Source organism: Chelonoidis abingdonii, chromosome 2, assembly GCF_003597395.2.
Source record: "Chelonoidis abingdonii isolate Lonesome George chromosome 2, CheloAbing_2.0, whole genome shotgun sequence".
Lineage (NCBI taxonomy): Eukaryota > Metazoa > Chordata > Testudines > Testudinidae > Chelonoidis > Chelonoidis abingdonii.
The window spans coordinates 91,720,016-91,738,972 of record NC_133770.1 but is presented as its reverse complement, the minus strand read 5'-3'; the positions used below and the strand labels follow the sequence as shown (position 1 = coordinate 91,738,972).

The window sequence follows — 18,957 nt, the reverse complement described above, 5'->3', positions numbered from 1 at the left end:
CACTGACAGACAATATGGAAATTCATGATGTCATTTTTGTAGGCACTGATCTAAACATAGCTGCACTTAAATGTACTCTTCATAGCATGAGAAGACACAAAATAAAAACAAAGTCATCCAATAAAAACAGACTGGGTGGAGAGCCCTCTTCTAACTTTCTGCTGAGGAAGCATTACACAATCATTTTCTGGCAGCTGCAAAGCACCAGTTAACTTCCATTAGTACTGCATGCATGTTACAATGGGCACGGCACTGCCGCTGACTTTGTTTAGCGGGAACAAAGAGCCCAACCTTACAGCAATTACGAAAGGCAGCCGGAGAGCTGTGAAAAGTCGGTAGTGTCACACAGCCATAATGCCTTTCCCCTGCAGGTCTACTCCTGCCTTTTCCCTTGGCACAGAGAGATTCATGAACTACCCTCCTTACAGTGAAAGTCAGTCAGCACATTACCTTGGACTTCGATCTCATGAAAGGAAATCCCACGCTGCACTTGAGGAAGTCTGACTCCAGCAGCTCACAAGCAATGCCCAGCTCTTCCTGAAGGAAGGGGGGGAAAAAACAAGAACGTGCGGATGAAAGGGTGGTGCTGGAAAGAGGTGACAGATTACAAGAAACAATTCTGATCAAAAGGGGACCCTTAGCTGCACAGTTCCCAGAAGATTAACATTCATGTCAAAAGGAAATATACAGCACTGCATGTCATAATAGTGTCTGTGAACCTCAGATATCGTTAGTAAGTGCAAGAAAAAATAACAATCTTACAATTCCTCGTGAAGAAAGACAAATGGGGAAACTCCATATTCCAGAGAAGGAAACATATTAGAGTCAGGGGACTATCAGCAGCCAAAAGTGTTCAGATCGTCTGGCCTTCAAACCTTGCCAACCTCATCATCAGAAGCAAGCTCCCCACAGACCAACTCTAAGCAGGCACCAGACTCTGCCAGAACTCAAATGCAAAACCTGCAGACATATTGCCAATGCTCTTCTGATTAACACTCCCCCACCATGTGCCTATCACACATGCCTATCACAACATGTGGTGTACTTCAACTAATGCATTAAATGCCCCAACAACAACTATGTGGGTAAAACCAGACATGCACTATGCTCGCAAATGAACTCACATAGAAAACTGATAAAAGAAACACACCACATCACCTGTGGGAGAACACTTTTCAAAAAGCGATCACTCTATATCTGACCTCTCAGTCCTCATCTTCGAAGGAAACCTGCACAACTCCTTCAAAAGATGAGCCTGGGAACTCTGCTGGACCTTAAAAACCATGGACTTAATAGAGTCATTAGTTTTATGGCTCATTAGTATTACAACAATTTATAAACACACCCTACTGCCTATTACCTTCCTTTGTCTTAGGACTGCAAAAATGTTAATTGTCCACTTCATTTTAAGTGCTCTCCTGCAGCATATGTGAATCCCTTATGCTTAATAATCTGTCCCACCTGGCATTTAGCTGTCACACTCTGGTTATCTTCCCAAGACCTCAGGAAGAGCTCTGTGAAGCTCAAAAGATAGCCCCTTCCACCAACAGAAGATGGCCCAATAAAAGATATTCTCTTTAGTGATCAGACAGAACTACAGGAAAATTACAGAAGTGCATTCTCTCCTCAGTACTAATGAAAAACAGGGTATAGCTTGAATCTACACAATCATTCAGGTGAAACGGGTGGAGGGAGCCCTATAATGGCCAAATGCTGATCCCACTAAAATTAATGGACTTTTTATTCTTGACTTTATTAGGACCAGAATTTGGCCCTAAGACAGCTCCACAGTCAGTTTTGTATCCAGTCACTGTCTCTCTACCTAGCCCCTGCTCCCCAAAACCACTTACCTTTAAGTAACTCCTCATTTAAAGTCATCCCGTTTAACGTTGTTTCATTGTTGATCAATTGGGGAACATGCTCATTTAAAGTTGTGCAATGCTCCACTCTTACGTTGTTTGGCTGCCTGCTTTCTCCATAGCTGGCAGCCTCCCTATGCTCCCCCCCTCCAGTGCCTCCTGCCCGCTGGCAGACCCCGTGGATCAGCACCTTCGCCCTCCTCCCCCTGCCTCCAGCCCACAGCAATCAGCTGGCTTGAGGTGTTTTAGAGGCAGGAAGGAAGGGGGAGGAGCGAGGACTCGGCAGGCAGGCTCCCCCTCCCTCTCCTGCCTCCAAACGCCACAAGCCAGCTGATTGCCCTGGGCAGGAGGGAGAGGAGAGGAGCAAGGACTCGGCGTGCCTCTCTACTCCCTTCCCTGCCTCCCAAATGTGGCAATCAGCTGGCTTGTGGCATTTAAAAGGGGGTGGGGAGCCAGGACGCAGCATGTGAAGTAAAGGGGAAGGAGGTGGGGGCGGGGAAGAAGCAGGTCAAGGGTGGGGGCTTGGGGGAAGGGGTGGAGTGGGCAGGTTGAGGTTGAGCCCCCTGCCCCTCGTGCTTGAAGAGTAGGGGAAGCTGCCCTGGAATCTAAGCCTTCCCCCCAAACCCATTTATGTTAATTCTTATGGGGAAATCAGATTCGCTTAACATGGTTTCACTTAAAGTCGCATTTTTCAGGAAGGTAACTACAACGTGAAGTGAGGAGTTACTCTAGTCCGACTGATTTCAGTTGACACAGCTTAAGCACATGTTTAAGAGTTTTGCTGGATTGGTGCTAGGGCCCAATTCAGAAACCACCTCTATTCAGAAAGGGTACAAAAGCCAATAGGTCTTAAGCATATGCTTAAAGTTAGCATAAGCGTTGTCTCGAAGAAGGATGCACTTAAGCATGGGCCTTAAATTGTAAGTTCCTCTGAGAAAGGATCACGTCTTGAGTGGAGTACATGATCAGTGCTCAAGAATCATCATTATCGTCACTATCAATCTTACACCATACAGACTGTTAATTCTTCAGCTGTTTCTTGTGATAAATGAAGGTCAGATCATCATCTCTGGTATCACAGACACAGCAAAATATGCCAATACAAAATAATACCCAAACAGGCAAAAATATTATCTTTCTTGTCTAGATGACTCAGAAATTCACCATCACTGATTTCACACAAAAGGAAACACTGGAATACTTCTGAGATGTCTTAATGTCACTGGAATTACTCCAGTATTACATCAGTGAAATTTACGTCAGAACTGTGCCCTCATGGTTATTTTTTTAACTGATTGTTTTACCTGTAATTCTAAAGATGTATCTATTCCCATGAATGCTATGTAGCACACTGGTGTGGTAATTCAGCCTCCCAGTCCCAGACCTGAACTTTAGCGTCCACAATCTGGTCCTGTCCCAAACCTGGACTTTTGCATCCAAAAGTCTGGGGGCTTACCTGAAACTCCCCCAAGCTCACTACCAGCTTGGACCAGCTTAAGTATTTGGGCTGCCACTCAGGTCAGGTAGGTTAATTTACTTAGGGGCCTGACCTTCCCCTTTCCTCTCTCTGAGGTGTCCCCCTAACCCTCCTGGTGGTGACCTCCAATGTTCCAAATCCCTTGGGATGGCATAAAAGCAGTGGGAAAAAATCCTTTTCCTTTTTTTTTCCCCCTCCATTCCCCGACCCTTGACACAGAAACCCGGTTTCTCTACTTCCCAAGCGATATAAGCGTTCTCTCCTTCAGGACAATTTGAGCTACAGATGGCCAAAATGCCCTACCCAGCTTGGCTTTGCCTTCCACCCGGTGTCTGCATTCGTTAAGCTGTAGTACATAAAATAAAACTTCTAACCACATAGAGAACAGGAGATGATTCTTTGTCATCTTGCCCGCTGTAGCCTGCCTCCTTCTCTGAAAGCGTATAGGAATAAATAGTCTCACAGGCCTGGCTTTTTCCCTTCCCTTTGCCTCCTAGGTAAGAATACTTTCCACCACGGTAAAGAAAAAGTTTATATAAAAAAAAGAAAGAAAATATAAACAATTTCTTGCATAGGAAACTCATACAGGCTCTTGCTGTATAGAAGATCATGAAAAAACATTCTGATTGTATAAGATAGCCATTATTTAAATCCAGTCCCAACAATATCAACATACAGGTAAAATATCACCACAGAAGATGTCATAGCTAATTTTACTTTGCGTTTCCGCTGCGGTATTATACTTCCAGTATGTTTTAGAAGAAACTTTAAGATAAGGATGGAGTTGGAGAAACCTTTGTTTTACTCACAGCTGATGCAAACAACAAAGACCCTTGGTTATTAACTAAATTCCCGCCCCTGACTTTAAACAATGCCCCTGACTTTAAACAATCCAGTTCTCTGATTGGTCCTCTGGTCAGGTGTTTGGTTACCCTTTCCAGGTAAAAGAAACTTAACCCTTACCTTACCTATCCATTTATGACAACTGGATGAACTATTAGGCTGACCAGATAGCAAGTGTCAAAAATCAGGACAGGAGGTGGGGGATAATAGATGCCTATGTGAGAAAAAGACCCCAAAATCAGGACTGTCCCTATAAAATCGGGACATCTGGTCACCCTATGAACTATCTACCTTACATTGTGCAAAGGCAGCATGCTCAGAAGCAGAGGCAGATTAGGAGTTTGTGGGGCCCTGGGCCATAGCACTCTTCCGGGAAGTGGGGTCTGGGGCTTCCCCTGCTCCACAGCAGGAGCACTGAGTGGGCGGAGTAGGGCAAGCTCCTGTGCCCCAATCCCACTCCCCAACAGGAGCACCAAGCAGGCAGAATGGGTCAGGGTGTGGGGATGCCCATTTTTCCAGGGCCCCCCAATTGACCAGGGCCCTGTTGACCCAGTGGCTAATCCACCACTGCTCAGATGCGGTGTCAAATTTAACTACTATATTTAACTATTTATTACGAGAAGACTTACAGCACAGGTAGTTTTAGTGAAGCGTTCCTTCCATTCATCAACATTTGGAGGCTGGGAAGTTGTGTGAATAATCTGAAGTTTACGTTAGTGATCAAAAGAATGCAAGCAAAAAAAACCTCAAACAAACAGCTGAATAACCAAGAGAAAATTTCAGACATTTCAGCTGGGAACATTTTCATTTCTGTGTTGTTGGAACTTCACTTGCTATCTAACTGTATTAACATATGAACTCCCTTAATCTGCCAGCCTCCAGTGGCTAGAGGAAGACTTCTATTTACATAGCTGTCTGCTGGTGACAGTGCACAGAGAGACCCGAGAGGCTGTCTTTTCTCCTCAAATATTACTTCAGAGGCATTATCACTAGAGACCTCAAAAACAAGATAACCAAGAGGACTCCATGATCTAATAATGGCAAAAATCCAGTCACCTCTTTGCCTTTCGGCTGCTGCCTATTCTTCCAGGCCTTTTATTTATTGACAGCTAGTGTCCAGATCCCAGTTGCTTAGAGTAGCCTGTTAAGGAAATGATGAATTATGTTGCACTGGCAAATTTTTGTTTTGTTTAAAACTCTTTCAGTAAATGCTGCATATTTGATTTGGAAGACACCTTAGCTTAATCAGCACACCATTCTATTTCATATTTCACGTAAAAACACTACATTAAAAGAACATGATTTAGGTCACAAAGTAATGCACTCAGAAGTTAGAAAATGCCAGAATGATGGTTGTCTGTGCAACCTTCATTCAGCTCCCTTGTGTGCATGCATTAAGGCATAGTCTTTAATTACATGATCACATACTATTTTTCCACAGGACCTCTGTCTAATTCAGTGCACGGACGGATGGTGCTCACTTCACGAGCAGATGTTCAACATTTTGTTTTTTCATCATTCTTCAGTGTGTGGCCCCAGGCCTTTTTTACTGCACACTATTCAAATCCTGCAGTGAAGATGGAATTATTAATTTCCTCATGGGCTTTTCTATAGTCTTCCTCACTACTGTGTCTGAGTGCTTCAAAAAACTTTAATTTATCTTCTTAACACCCCTGTCAGGTGAGGGAATGGCATTATCCCCATATTACAGATGAGTAACTGAGGCACACAGTGATTAAGATCAAGCTTCCACTAATTTTGGGTCCCCCATTCGAGATGACTAGGACCTGGTTTTTCAGAGTACTTAGCCTTATGTAGCACTTTATATTCAAAGCATGGCTCTACTGCCTTCAGTTGCAGGTGTGGGTGCTCTGCACTTCTGTAAATCAGACTCCAAGGTATCAAGTTGGGCACCCAGAACACGAGGAACACACAGTTAGTGACCACTTGTGAAACACTGGGTTTAAGTGACTTGCCCAGCAGCACCTAGGAGTTCTGTGGCAGAGGCAAAGATAGAATCCATTTATCCAGGGTAGCATTCCACTGCCTGAATCATGTGACCATTCCTTTTCCTGCTGTCCTCTCCTTCGTTCACTACACCTCTTCCAACTTCGGCAACAAACATGGCAACGATCCTACAGACAACAGTTTTTGTCACTACTCAACCCTGATTAACTCGCAAAATTCCCACCTCCAGACTCAATCTTTTGAAGCTACACTCTGAGGAAAGAACATTTATCTGCTAGTCTCCTGTTATATGAGAACAAGATAAAAGGCCCAGGCTGTATAAAGGAAAAAATGATTTTTGGTTGTTATTGTTCTATTGTTATGAACTTATCACCACAGGAAAAAGTCTTTGGACTGATCACCTCCCAGAGCCCTTGTAGGAGGTGATCTCCAGTAAGTTTATTGGTGTGTGTGTAGGTTCTTGTTTTTAATATGTTTTCACCTTAAGAATAAATGCGTTTGCTTAGAAAGAGCTGTGTGGTAACTTAACTGTGGACAATTTTACTGTTTATAGACTCTGGAAAGAAAAATGCAGACACTGCTGCTTGCTAGGAACAACACTGTGTAGGCAGGGAACTGTGCAGCCTCTCTCACGTTCAGGAGGGAGAGAGGCGCAGGTCCCAAGAGAGGTGAGGACTAAGAAGCCAGAAGCTTAAAGGGAGTTCCCTGGCATGACCACGGAGAGGGAATACAAGCACATTTTCCCTGAACTTTCACAGTGACTATACCCTGGCTTCCATGCAGAGGGTAGGGTGGGGAGGTAAAAGCTCCTTCCCCCACTCCTACAGAGGCACGATCAGTACCAGAGGAGACTAAGTAGGTTAGAGTGCAACAGTTAGTTGCTATAAACTACCCTACCAAATACAACGCACACACATGCAGTTTGTTGGATTTATAGAGAATTTCAGTATGGAAACAGCTCGTTTTAACTATAGTTGAATTATACAGGAACAGGAGGTGTCAGCTTGTGGAATTATTACCTGTCATGCCACATTAGAGGTTTGGGAGGAAGTAATGGAAGAACATTAGAGCAATATTGTTTTGCTAACTACACTCAAGTCATCATCCAGGGATACAGACAGAACAATTCCAATTTTGTTCTTTCCCAGTCAAAGTGAACCATAACTGAACTCCAGTAGAACAGCAGGGTTTTCAGGCAATATAAAGTAGGTTAGCATTAAGAGAATTGCTGTCCAGCATTACAGCAGGTCACGCCAAAGCAGCCCCTCACCGCACAGATTTTGGCACTTGGAAAGTATGTCTTCCCCTTTATAGTATTTAATGGACATGCTCTGGTGATATGAAGTTGGAGCAGTGCCATGTGAATCACTGTGCTGATATATATTAGGTAGATATTGGAGGACGTTACTAGAACTAACCGTGCACAAAGAGCTCCATTTTGCCCTTCCTCCTCTGAAATATATACCAGTTATAAAATTATCTTTTCTCTCTCTCTTCCCCCTACACCCATTACAGGGATAAATTTCAATTTAGTTTACACCCAAAACTTAGATCGTGGGGTGAGGGGGAAGGGAGGACCACTAAAGGAAAGAAATGAAGGTAAAATCCGTAGGAGATGAAAGAGTGACAATCCGGACCTACATGAAGGACAGTGCCATGTTAGGCTCAGTCAGAAGACAAGAGGGGAAATTTTATCCCAGCAAGGCTCGGTTAAAAGTGTCTGCCCCAAACACTTATTGAAGAAAAGCAATGGGGTCGACTGCCTTGCACACCTCATCTGATATTGCCCTAAGGTGAAAGATGTTTTGATGCAGACCAAAGTCATTCTTAAGGAGAACACTCGACACAACCGTTGTCCATCATCATCCTTGTGATACACCCACACGTCCTACTGATGGACCACTGCTCTGAGCTGTGTTCATGTTTGAGAACATCAGCTGTAATGCACTCGGCAAAAGGTGAAAATATGACGTTCTTTGCTTGATTTCTGATTGATGCAGCACCATATGGGAAGTTAATACAGTGGGCAATATTGTACATGTGTAGGAATTACAATTACTCATATGACACTGTGGTATAGTCTGCACTCAGAAATATAGCCAAGCTATCCTCCACTTCCATTTGTGCCCTGCTGGCTCTCTCCTTTTCAAAGAGAGCAGCTACTAGCAGACACACTTCTTTGAGATTTTTCAGGAAGCCAAACATGGGCAATACATGGGTTTTAGGTTCTGGTGTAGTGAGGTGCTGGATAAGGCTCTTAGGGACTCCTTGTTAATATTACACCACCGAATCGAAGGGAGAGTTTGGCTCATTTCCTCACCTCTGATGAAATTCACCACCTCTCTGGATACTAGTAAATCTTCCCTGGGAGGGATGACTTAATCCTCTTAAAAATTCTTCTGATGAGCAAATATTTTATCTTTTGAATTGATCAAACTGTATCATATAGAAGATATTTTGAAAAAGATCCCATGGGAGGGAGATGCCCGAATATCCCTATGAAGTTTTTAGTCTACTGACTCACACATACAGATATACAGCTTTCAAATTACACAAGCCGGGGACTGCAGTGTACTAGCAATATGTTTATTTTTCAGGAACAAAATACGAACATTTCTAGAAAGTGCACTTAACAAAAGTTTGTTTGTCCGCTGGTGCTGTCTCCTCCTTTGATTATGGTTAAGTAAAACATTTTTGTTTAGATGGACAAAAAAAACAAATTAATAGAGTCCCAGTATCTCTCTCCCACAGACAAGCACACCCCTTGGCACAGAGGGAAAAAATTTGTGGAACCCCCTTGACCAAATATGGCAGAAACTCATGGCTTCGGTGATGGTTAGAGGTTGTTTAACTTGTTAGGCTTTATAATATTGCTCCACACCTTCCAAAATGTACAAAAGAACAGCGACTGAAGCAATATGTCAAAAGGCCTGGCACACATTACCAGAATGTACAGGTTTGTTACTTTGTTGGTCATGTGGCATCTATTGTTAGAGTGTACCAGTAAAACAATCTGAATATAATTCACAGACGTGTGCTTTATTTTTTTTTAAATTAACAGTACCCCTCCTGTGTAGTGTTGTGAACCCAAACACAACAGCACCAAACTTCTGCATGCAAACCAGAAAGTAAGACTGGGCAGAAACAACAGTGAACTTGTTTAGTCCACTTTTATTGTCCCAACTGGTGAAAAGCAGTTGATGTTTTAATATTCTTTCAGTTTTAATAAGCTCGGCCTTGATCCTGCAACCTTTAACACATGGGCACTGGCTGTGCCCATATCCCTACCAAAGATATTGCTGCTTAGAACAGACACTGTAGTCCAGGGGTGGACAAACTACAGCCTGGGTGCCACCTCTGGCCTTTCAGATGCTTTAACCCAGCCCTTGAGCTCTGACCGGGAAGTTGGGTCCAGGGCTTGCCCCACTCCCATGCTCCAGCTGGGGAGCAGGGTCAGGGGCTTGCCTCGCTCCACGCAGCTCCCAGAAGCAGTGGCATGACCACCCTCTGTCTCCTATACATAGGTAAAGCCAAGGGGCTCCACACACTGCCCCCCAACCCAAGTGCCACCCCCACATCTCCCATTAGCCGGGAGCCACGGCCAATGAGAGCTGCAGAGGCAGTGCCTGCAGAAGGGGCATGGCATAGAGCCACCTGGCTGTGCCTCCACGTAGGAGCTAGAGAAGGGACATGCCGCTGCTTCCCGGAGCTTCTTGAGGTAAGCGCCACCTGGAACCTGCACCCCGGACCCCCTTCCACGCCCCAACCCCCTGCCCCAGCCCCAATCCTCCTCCCACCCTCCAAATCCCTTGGTCCCAGCCTGGAACACCCTCCTGCACTCCCAACCCCTTATCCCCAGGCCCACCCCAGAGCCCGCACCCCCAGCTGGAGCCCTCCGCCTCCCCACACCAACACCCAATTTTGTGAGCATTCATGGCCTGCCATACAATTTCCATACCCAGATGTGGCCCTCGAGCCAAAAAATTCCCCCCACCCCCCTACCACTGTAGTCCATCCACCTTGTGGGATTGGGTCCCTAAAACACTATTTATAAAACAAACACAAGCTAAGGAAATGAACAACTATAATCATCTTTTTGAAGTTTTGTTTCTGAGAAGTCACTTTAAGGTCCTGATCCTGCAATCACTTAGGGCTCGTCTGCTCTAGAGGGGTTTTCTAGTGCACACTAGTGTGTTGCTCACTAACTGGCCCGACTAGACCCCTCATGCAAAAATTCCTTAATGTGCATTGATGCAGTCCTGTATTAAACAGTACTATACAGGGAACTTTTAGTGCATGCCAGCTGGCTCCACACAGGAACTTCTCTTGTGTAGACAAACCCTTATACTCATGCCTCAGTGCTTGCAGGACTGAGGCCCAGGTTAGTAACCATACGTTGATCATGGAGGATACAAGAAAAAGCAGGGACAAAAAACAAACAAACAAAAAACTGTAGCATCTAATCTGAAATATTTTTCTCAACTCTTTATTGGTTATTATGATAAACTGTTTCATACATAATTGCTTCATTATTACATTGTAGGTGTATTTTACATTCCTGATTGACTATATCTGATAAATTACAAACTCTGTTGATTAATTCCTTTGGAAGAATTGTATTAGAAAAAAAATCACCATGGAGAAAAATGGGTTCTCAAGGTAGATTAAGTATGGGCCTATGTGAAATGCAGTGTGTTTGTGGTCTCAAACCAATTCCTGCTGAACAGGTCCGCCCCCACATAGCACAAAAATCCTTCAGAATTGGCCCCAGCTGGGACCTTGGTTTGCATTCTCACCATAGAAGCCATGGCTGGACATACTAAGGAAAATAATAGTAAGCGTTAATTGCTATATTGCACATTATGGTCCTGATTCAGGACAGCACTTAGGTATATGGTACATGCTTAACTTTAAGCATGTGCTTAAGCTTCACTGATTTCAACGTATGCTGTGCTGAATAGGGATGTTACCCTGACCCAGGGCCTACATGAACACATTTCTCCAACAATCAGGTCAATTATTTAGATCTGTAATTAATATTAATAGCCTCGGCCTTCGGTGTAGTATCCCTGAAAATGAATCTGTTCACAGCCAGTGAAACAGTTTGCTAAGCTCTTAGCCACTATACACAAGGGCTAGGCAAGTGCCTCTCATTACCCTACCTTAAAAGAAAATCTCAGCTCTGATGATATTTGAGGCGTTTGTTTTTTAAATTATTTTCTACTCTTGCCTTGGCTTTCCAACCATGCTGATCGACAGCCTCCCTAACTGTGGTTTTCCTAGGATTTTAAGGGATGATTTTTACCTTAATTCCATCTTTAACTCTCATCACCCCACACTCTTCATAATGTTTTCATTTAAATGTCTTGTATGTTAGCAGTTTCAAGTTCATTTAATATGGCTTACAGACACCACCAGGGAATATTATCTGGCTTTCTTCCATGTAACACCAAACAAAAGTCACTGAAGAACTTCAGTCACTGTAACCCACACTTTACATAGAGAGAAAGAGAGCAATTGAAATGCTGTAGTTCTTCAAAGCTTTTATAAATCGACCAATCTGGGCTGAGTATCTACACTCAGAGCAAGTGCAGCACAGAGTTATTTAATCTGAGAGGCCCCTTCTCAGGCATCAGACAGAACTATTTTCAGTGCACAATTACAGTAGCTGGGTTTTACATTTTTGTGCCGTATGGAGGTTTAAAAAAAAAAAACCCTGCAAGAATTAAGAGATAATTGGCAGTATTTATAAATGAGAATTCCTATCTGCACTGTATAATAATCCAACTTGAAATGATTTAAGTATTGATTCTAATCATCTTAAAGTGCACCTTCAGTGTTGTCTAGTTTGTCACTCTGAATGCTGTTCTCTTTCTCTCTTCTTTACTTATAATTTGGAAGCTGAATGTCTGCTTTTTTCCTCCCCTCATCAACAGCATTGTTTAGTTTCTGAACAGATAGTTAATATTTCCTTTATGTCCACAGGCCTGATCATCCCAGCTGCTGATTTCCCTCAACTCCTTTTAATTTCATTGGAATTTGAGAGCATTCAGCAAGTAGCTCATGGGAGGGGCTCAGCACCCCACACGATGAGGGCCCACAGTCCCGATAAAGTAAGTTTTGCATTCTTAAATCAAGAAACAGGTGAGTGAGGAAAGTACTTACACCCAAGCTTTTTGTACTATCAACACCCAATTTTCCATTCCACCCAGGGCCAGCTCCAGCTTCTTTGCTGCCCCAAGTGGCGAAGCAGGGTGGGGGGAGATCGGCGATAATTCGGCAGCAGCTCAAACGCGCCGCTTCATTCTTTGGTGGCAATTCGGCAGCGGGTCCTTTACTCCCTCTATTCCTTTTCAGCGGCACTTTGGTGGCAGCTCAAAGAGGAAGACAGAGACTGAGGCACCCACCGCCAAATTGCCGCCGAAGATCCAGACATGCTGCCCCTTTGCATTGGCCACCCCAAGCACCGGCTTCCTTTGCTGGTGCCTGGAGCCAGCCCTGATTCCATTCCCATCTAATCACAAGATTCTTTCATGAAGCCACAGTTGCGGACATTACAACAGGTATGCAGAACATATCGGCAAAATGAGAGGACATAGGATGAATCTCTTGCTTCTAATATATAGAGTGGACTGGGAGAAACAAGGAATCTTCTAACCAGTAGCTGCAGGATGGTCCATTTACATTTGCAGTTGGTCACAACTTTAAAAGCAATGCAAGGTCCAAGAAAAATTCTCATATGCATTTCTATGAATTTTTGGTAAAACTAGATGTGGACTTCTTGTCTGAGCAGACAACTGGAAGCAAAGATCACCTCCATTCTAATCCAGTCTCTGACACCCAGTTCACTCAGTAGCCTCAAAGAAACACTCCTTTTGTTTTGCCGTTTGGAAGCAATGTGCCCAGTTATCAACCTGCCAAGATTAAAATGCGTGACAAAGACCCAGGATGAGGGAGACAAAATTATCCATTCAGGAAACTTAAAACGAGAAGGTGTTGGTTCCTGCAAGTATAAAAATGCTTTCTATAACCTCAACTTCGTGATTCTTATGCTGGTGTAAATAATTTCCAATAATAAAAGTGAGAGGACACCAAATTTGTGTGGAATATAGGTAACCACAGGCACATCTACACTGGGGAGAAAAAAACAAATACGCAGCAGTGGGGCTAAAAATAGCAAGAGTAGACATTCCTGCTCAGGCAGGAGCCTGAGCTCTGAGACCCCTCCCGTCCCCTTCGCCCTCCGCTTCAGAGCCTGACCAGAGCCACATTTAGCTCCGCAAACTGATCCAGGCTCAGACTCACTGCAGTATAGACATACCTCAAGGGACTACGATGAGGGACATGAGTGATATAATAATGAGAATACCCATGTTGTGAGGATAAATTACTGAAAGTGTGCAAATTGACCTGTTAAGCATAACTCAATAGGAGAAATATTGCCAAAGGGAAATACCCACAGATAAGGACTTGCACAATTAGATGTTTTTTAGAGGGACCTAGACAAATTAGAGGATTGGGCCAAAAGAAATCTGAGGAGGTTCAACAAGGACAAGTGCAGAGTCCTGCACTTAGGATGGAAGAATCCCAGGCACTGCTACAGACTAGGGACCGAGTGGCTAGGCAGCAGTTCTGCAGAAAAGGACCTAGGAGTTTTAGTGGACGAGAAGCTGGATATGAGTCAACAGTGTGCCCCTGTTGCCAAGAAGCCTAACTGCATTTTGGGCTGTATAAGGAGGGGCATTGCCAGCAGATCGAGGGACGTGATCACTCCCCTCTATTCGGCACTGCTGAGGCCTCATCTGGAGTACTGTGTCCAGTTTTGGGCCCCACACTACAAGAAGGGAATAATTGGAAAGAGTCCAGCGGAGGGCAACAAAAATTTTTAGGAGCTGGAGCACATGATTTATGAGGAGAGACTGAGGGAACTGGGATTATTTAGTCTGCAGAAGTGAAGAATGAGGGGGGATTTGATAGCTGCTTTCAACTACCTGAAAGGGGGTTCCAAAGAGGATGGATCTAGACTGTTCTCAGTGGTACCAGATGACAGAACAAGGAGTAATAGTCTCAAATTGCAGTGGGGGAGGTCTAGGTTGGATATTGGAAACACTGTTTCACTAGGAGGGTGGTGAAGCACTGAAACGGGTTACCTAGGGAGGTGGTGGAATCTCCTTCCTTAGAGGTTTTTAAGGTCAGGCTTGACAAAGCCCTGGCTGGGATGATTTAGTCGGGGATTGGTCCTGCTTTGAGCAGGGGGTGGGACTTCCAACCCTGATATTCTATGATGTTTTCATGATTAAAGTTTCAATATCTACTTATGTTTTTTTGGTGCAGTTGGACTGAAGACTATTTTCTACTTGGGAATCAAATCAAGTACTGTAGTAAATTTAAAGAACAGTGGGATGGAATAAATAGACTTTGGGCTTAGAGAAGTTTTTTTTAAAAAAAGGATGTTAAGGGAACTGGCATTGTCCCTTTACTCATTAGAGACAAACCACAACCAATTGAAACCAGTTCATAGTTGTATTGTAAATGATACACTCTTCTGCTCAAAAAGTGAGTGTTTAACAAGATCCCAATCCTAAAAACATGCTCATGCACTAGTAACTTTACACACGTATGTTCACATGCATGACATTATTTATATGTGTAAATATCTGCAGGATCACACCTGAAAGAGTCTGTCCTTCTCTTTCTATTTAAAAGCATGTTGGAGGGAAAAAATCTCAGCAGTTGTTTTATAAAGAAAAAAAAGTTTTCTTTGGCATTAGACATAGATTTCCTGTCCTATTCCATGATCTCATTAGTAAATGTTGTGGACACACCCCACCCCCAACTTCCAGTAACCCTGGCTCCACAGCCTGGATTCTCTGCTTATTTTGGGAAAGTGACTATTTCTATGTCATTAATTAAATTTTCTCCCTCCTCCCTAATTGAGGCTATTTATGGATCATGAGATCAGGGATCGTGACCTACACAGGAAGTCTCTGAGTGAAGAGGGAGAGAAACATATATTAAAAAACAACCCTCTATATATTGGATGTTTAAATCTTTCTTATTCTTCCCCTCCCTCTTCTGTAGGTGTATTTTTAACTGCGACAATTTCATATTCAAATACGGCAACTAAGAAAACCTAAATGGTGATGGAGTGTTAAAACATCTTTAAAAAATTATTAGCATTTGACCCAAACCAAGAGTTTCAGGCAGGGCCGGCTCTAGGTTTTTTGCTGCCTCAAGCAAAAAACCTGTTTGTTTGCCCCCCACCCCAGCCCTGGACTCTCACCCCCCCATAAGTGTCCTCCCCTACCTGCACCCCCTGCCACCCCAGCCCTGGGCTCTCTCTTCTCCCCACCCACCTGCACCCCCTGCCGCCCCAGCCCTGGACTCCCTCCCACCAGTGCTAACTCCACCTGCTCCTTCCTTGCCTCCAGCTGGTCTGGTGCTGGCAGGGTCAGGGTAAGCAGCAGGGCTCCCAGGCCACCCCTCAGGCCAGGGTCCCTACAGCCAGGGCTCCCACATCCAGTTACTGCCAGAACCCAGGAGGGCAGAGCCACAAGGTGCGGGAGCTGCTCCCCTGCGGCATGAACCACAGCGGCCCCAGGGTGCCCCCTATGCATGATACGCTGCTGCTGCCAGGGCCGCCTCTAGGCTTTCGCCGCCCAAAGTAAAAACAAAAAAATGGCCGGAATGCCGCCCCTGAAAATGTGCCATCCAAAGCCGGTGCCTGGTTTGCTGGTGCCTAGAGCCGGCCCTGGTTTCAGGAACAAGCTTAGAAAACATGATAGCTTTTCTGTAACTTTCTCTTTCAAGATACAAGTGTGTGGCAGCGGGTGTTTTGCGAGGGAGGAGAGGGAGACATTCTCTTATTTAAACCACAGCACTCCCATTCTGAGAAAGTTTAACTGCTTTGCTACCAGATCTCCTCTTCTCCTGCTTTGTCCCCGTTTTAGCTGAACAAATCAATTAGATTTACTTCTGCTTTATTTTTGCCTTTAAAATATTAGGTATGCCAAGTCTTCACCTTCCCTGTGTTTGCTGGAGGAGTGGACAACTGGTGGTGATGGTGGGGAGGAAATGTTAGCCCACAAACTGAAGGGACAGGGGTACTCATTATTTTATTAAGTCAGCATTTCTCCCAGCAGGTGTTTGAGTTAAACAGGTGTTAATTTTTTTTTAACTGATAAAAATCCTTTCCCCCCTCAGTTGCTCAAGATTCAGTGTTTTATCATAATCTCACTTGGTCTTCGGCTCAGATTATTTGTGGCATCTCTAACATGCCCAATAAAAGTAAGGGTTTCTGCCTATTTCACTATATGCAGTAGTTTGAAAGTTCACAGGATGAGAAACACTTCTTGCCATATATAAACTGAAACTTGGTTTTGCAATAAAGCTTTTAATTACAGTTGGCATTTATAAGGCACTTGCTGGTAGCGATTAGCATCTGTAAAGTGACATCAGTGTGGGAGCTCTGTGTCAGAGATCACACATCAACCAGTTCCTAAACCCCCAACCAGTGTTAATACTGGTTCAACAATCAGAAAGAGATGAGGTAATATAGCAAATTATTTTGTTTACTCACTAAGAGCCAAATCATGGCCCAGCCCTGCATGGACTACACATAGGTGAACTCAAACCAGTACGAATAACAGCCTACTCTTGAATTGCTGTCTAAATCCTGACCAGAACCAAAAACCAAACTTTTTTTTAAGTGTTAAAAAGTTCAAATGACATTTTTCCTTCCTTCATTTCCTTGCACGTCTACCACTTCCTAGTTCCAGTTGGGTCTGGAATCAAATGCTACAAGAGAGGCTTGCATGAGAAATATCTCCCGCTGTCTGGAAGCAGGAAGTACTGGAAATTTCAAAAGGAAGCCAGTTCTCATGCAAATTCCAGACCAATTTTGCAAATCTAAGGCTTTGGATAATGTCTGGATAATCAGCCGAATGTCTGAGAACTTATCTGAACCAAACTACCAAAGCCTTCCAACATTCGCTCATCACTATTTAAATGTCTTTGGCAACCATGCTGGGGTTACCTCTAGAGTTCCATTTGCCTACATCTTGGAGAAGAAAGCTCTGGGAAATGTTGAAGTAAGATTATCATCAGCAGAAATGTCAGTTCATTCATTTTCTACCAAAAAAGGAAAAGACTGTTCCCCTTCACAGGAAAGGTTGAGCTGGAATCCTCTAGCCTTCATGGTATTTTAACAGAGACTCTCTTAAGCAGGTCCTGGCAGGAAGCACTGCTTGCACTTGGATTCGTTTTTATTCTCTCTCTTTTGAAATCCATTTTGGCTCTCTTTTTTTTTTCCCTTTTTTTTTTTTTTTTTAAAGAATCCCATGCTATGAAAAAAATAATGTTAATAAGATGACATCATTAAAATAAGGTCAAGTTGCACTTATTGTTCACTGTGTTATCGTATCATCTTTAATGAACAGATGAGAACATGGACTATTTAGATGCTTGCTTGTAACAAAGCAGTGAGGGGCAGTGCACGTTTTTTGTTTTTTGTCATTCAGTCCAAGTACCAAAATAAATTGTTGAAAACTTGAAGGAGAGTTACCCTAACTACCACTAGTGTCAACCACATCTAAAAATACAGGACAGTTTCACAAGCTTTATTTACCTGTTGAATGGCGAAATATCATCAGGGAGTGACACTACCAAAAGATAAATAAATCTTTCTCAACCTGTATAATCAGGGTATCTATTAAAAATGTCCAGTGATTTTTTTTTGCGCACAGCTTCAATTTGTTCTTTATAAAGCTCACTCATTAAATACTCTGGCTCGTAACTTTATTAAAGTGCTTTACAAAAACATCTTGCATGTTGAAAGCACTTCTTGACACAGAAGAGTTATTATAAGCTAGAATGGACCCATACAGAGAAAAAGAAAGCAAGCCAAAACAATAAACAAGCCCATTGTTCAGAGTTGTGCTTTGCATCCAGCATTTCAAAACCCTTCACATGCAAAAAACTATGAGCAGTTTGAATAGTCTGAACAAAATAAAACCAAGTTGCATTTGAGGTCTATTACTTATTTCTCTGTACACACTGTTCTCTAGGTGAGTTAGGGAGACAACAGAATCCTGGGTTTTTACAGAGTAAGGCACTGGCTCACTTCATAACCTTCACCAAATACCTTTTATTGCCTTGTACTTCAGTCAGCACAGCTGAGAAATAGGTAAAAAGTGCATCATGACTGGAAATGAGATGCTGAGATTTCCTAGGTAAAGGAATTTAAATATCACACATACAGAATGTACACACTTTGTATAGTCAGGGTGTATAGAGCAATCTATTCATCCTGGATACTTCCAAAACATCTGTCACTTTCACATCTAAACTCACTGGCCTATAAACATATATCAGAAGGTATGCGTGTTTCTTAGGAAAATATTGATGAAAAAAATCAAGATTAATTTCAAATAGCATTCATTGGTTCACTAGCTTATAAATTAACCCAAGAACTGAGATTTTTCTCCCTACATCAGAGAACTAAGGTGACTAGGAAGATTAGTGGTCTGATTTTCAGAGATGCTGAGCACCCATAAGTATCCTATTGACTTCAAAGGGAGAACATTTACACAGTTATTTTTGGCTTAATCCAACTGTATTCTCTCTCCTCTTTCAAGTATTCTGCTCTGCTACCCAGCAATCTTACACAAACTTCCTTCCAGCCAGAAGCTAATTACCGATCTATAGGAGGATATCGATAATGCCAACCAGCTTAGCCTGTTGTTTCTGTGATGTGCAGTGCAGTCACCATTATTGTGCAGACAGAGATGCATCAGTCTTGTTGTTGCCAGC

At 43.3% G+C, this 18,957-nt stretch overlaps 1 protein-coding gene across 1 annotated transcript in view; it reads right to left on the bottom strand.

Moving 5' to 3' along the window:
* ITGA9 (integrin subunit alpha 9) overlaps nt 1-18,957 on the bottom strand; it is a 303,615-nt gene that overhangs the window by 82,871 nt on the left and 201,787 nt on the right. The window contains exon 19 of the mRNA XM_075062573.1: nt 451-537. Coding sequence (XP_074918674.1) covers nt 451-537 — 87 coding nt within the window. The remainder of the gene's footprint in view (nt 1-450; nt 538-18,957) is intronic.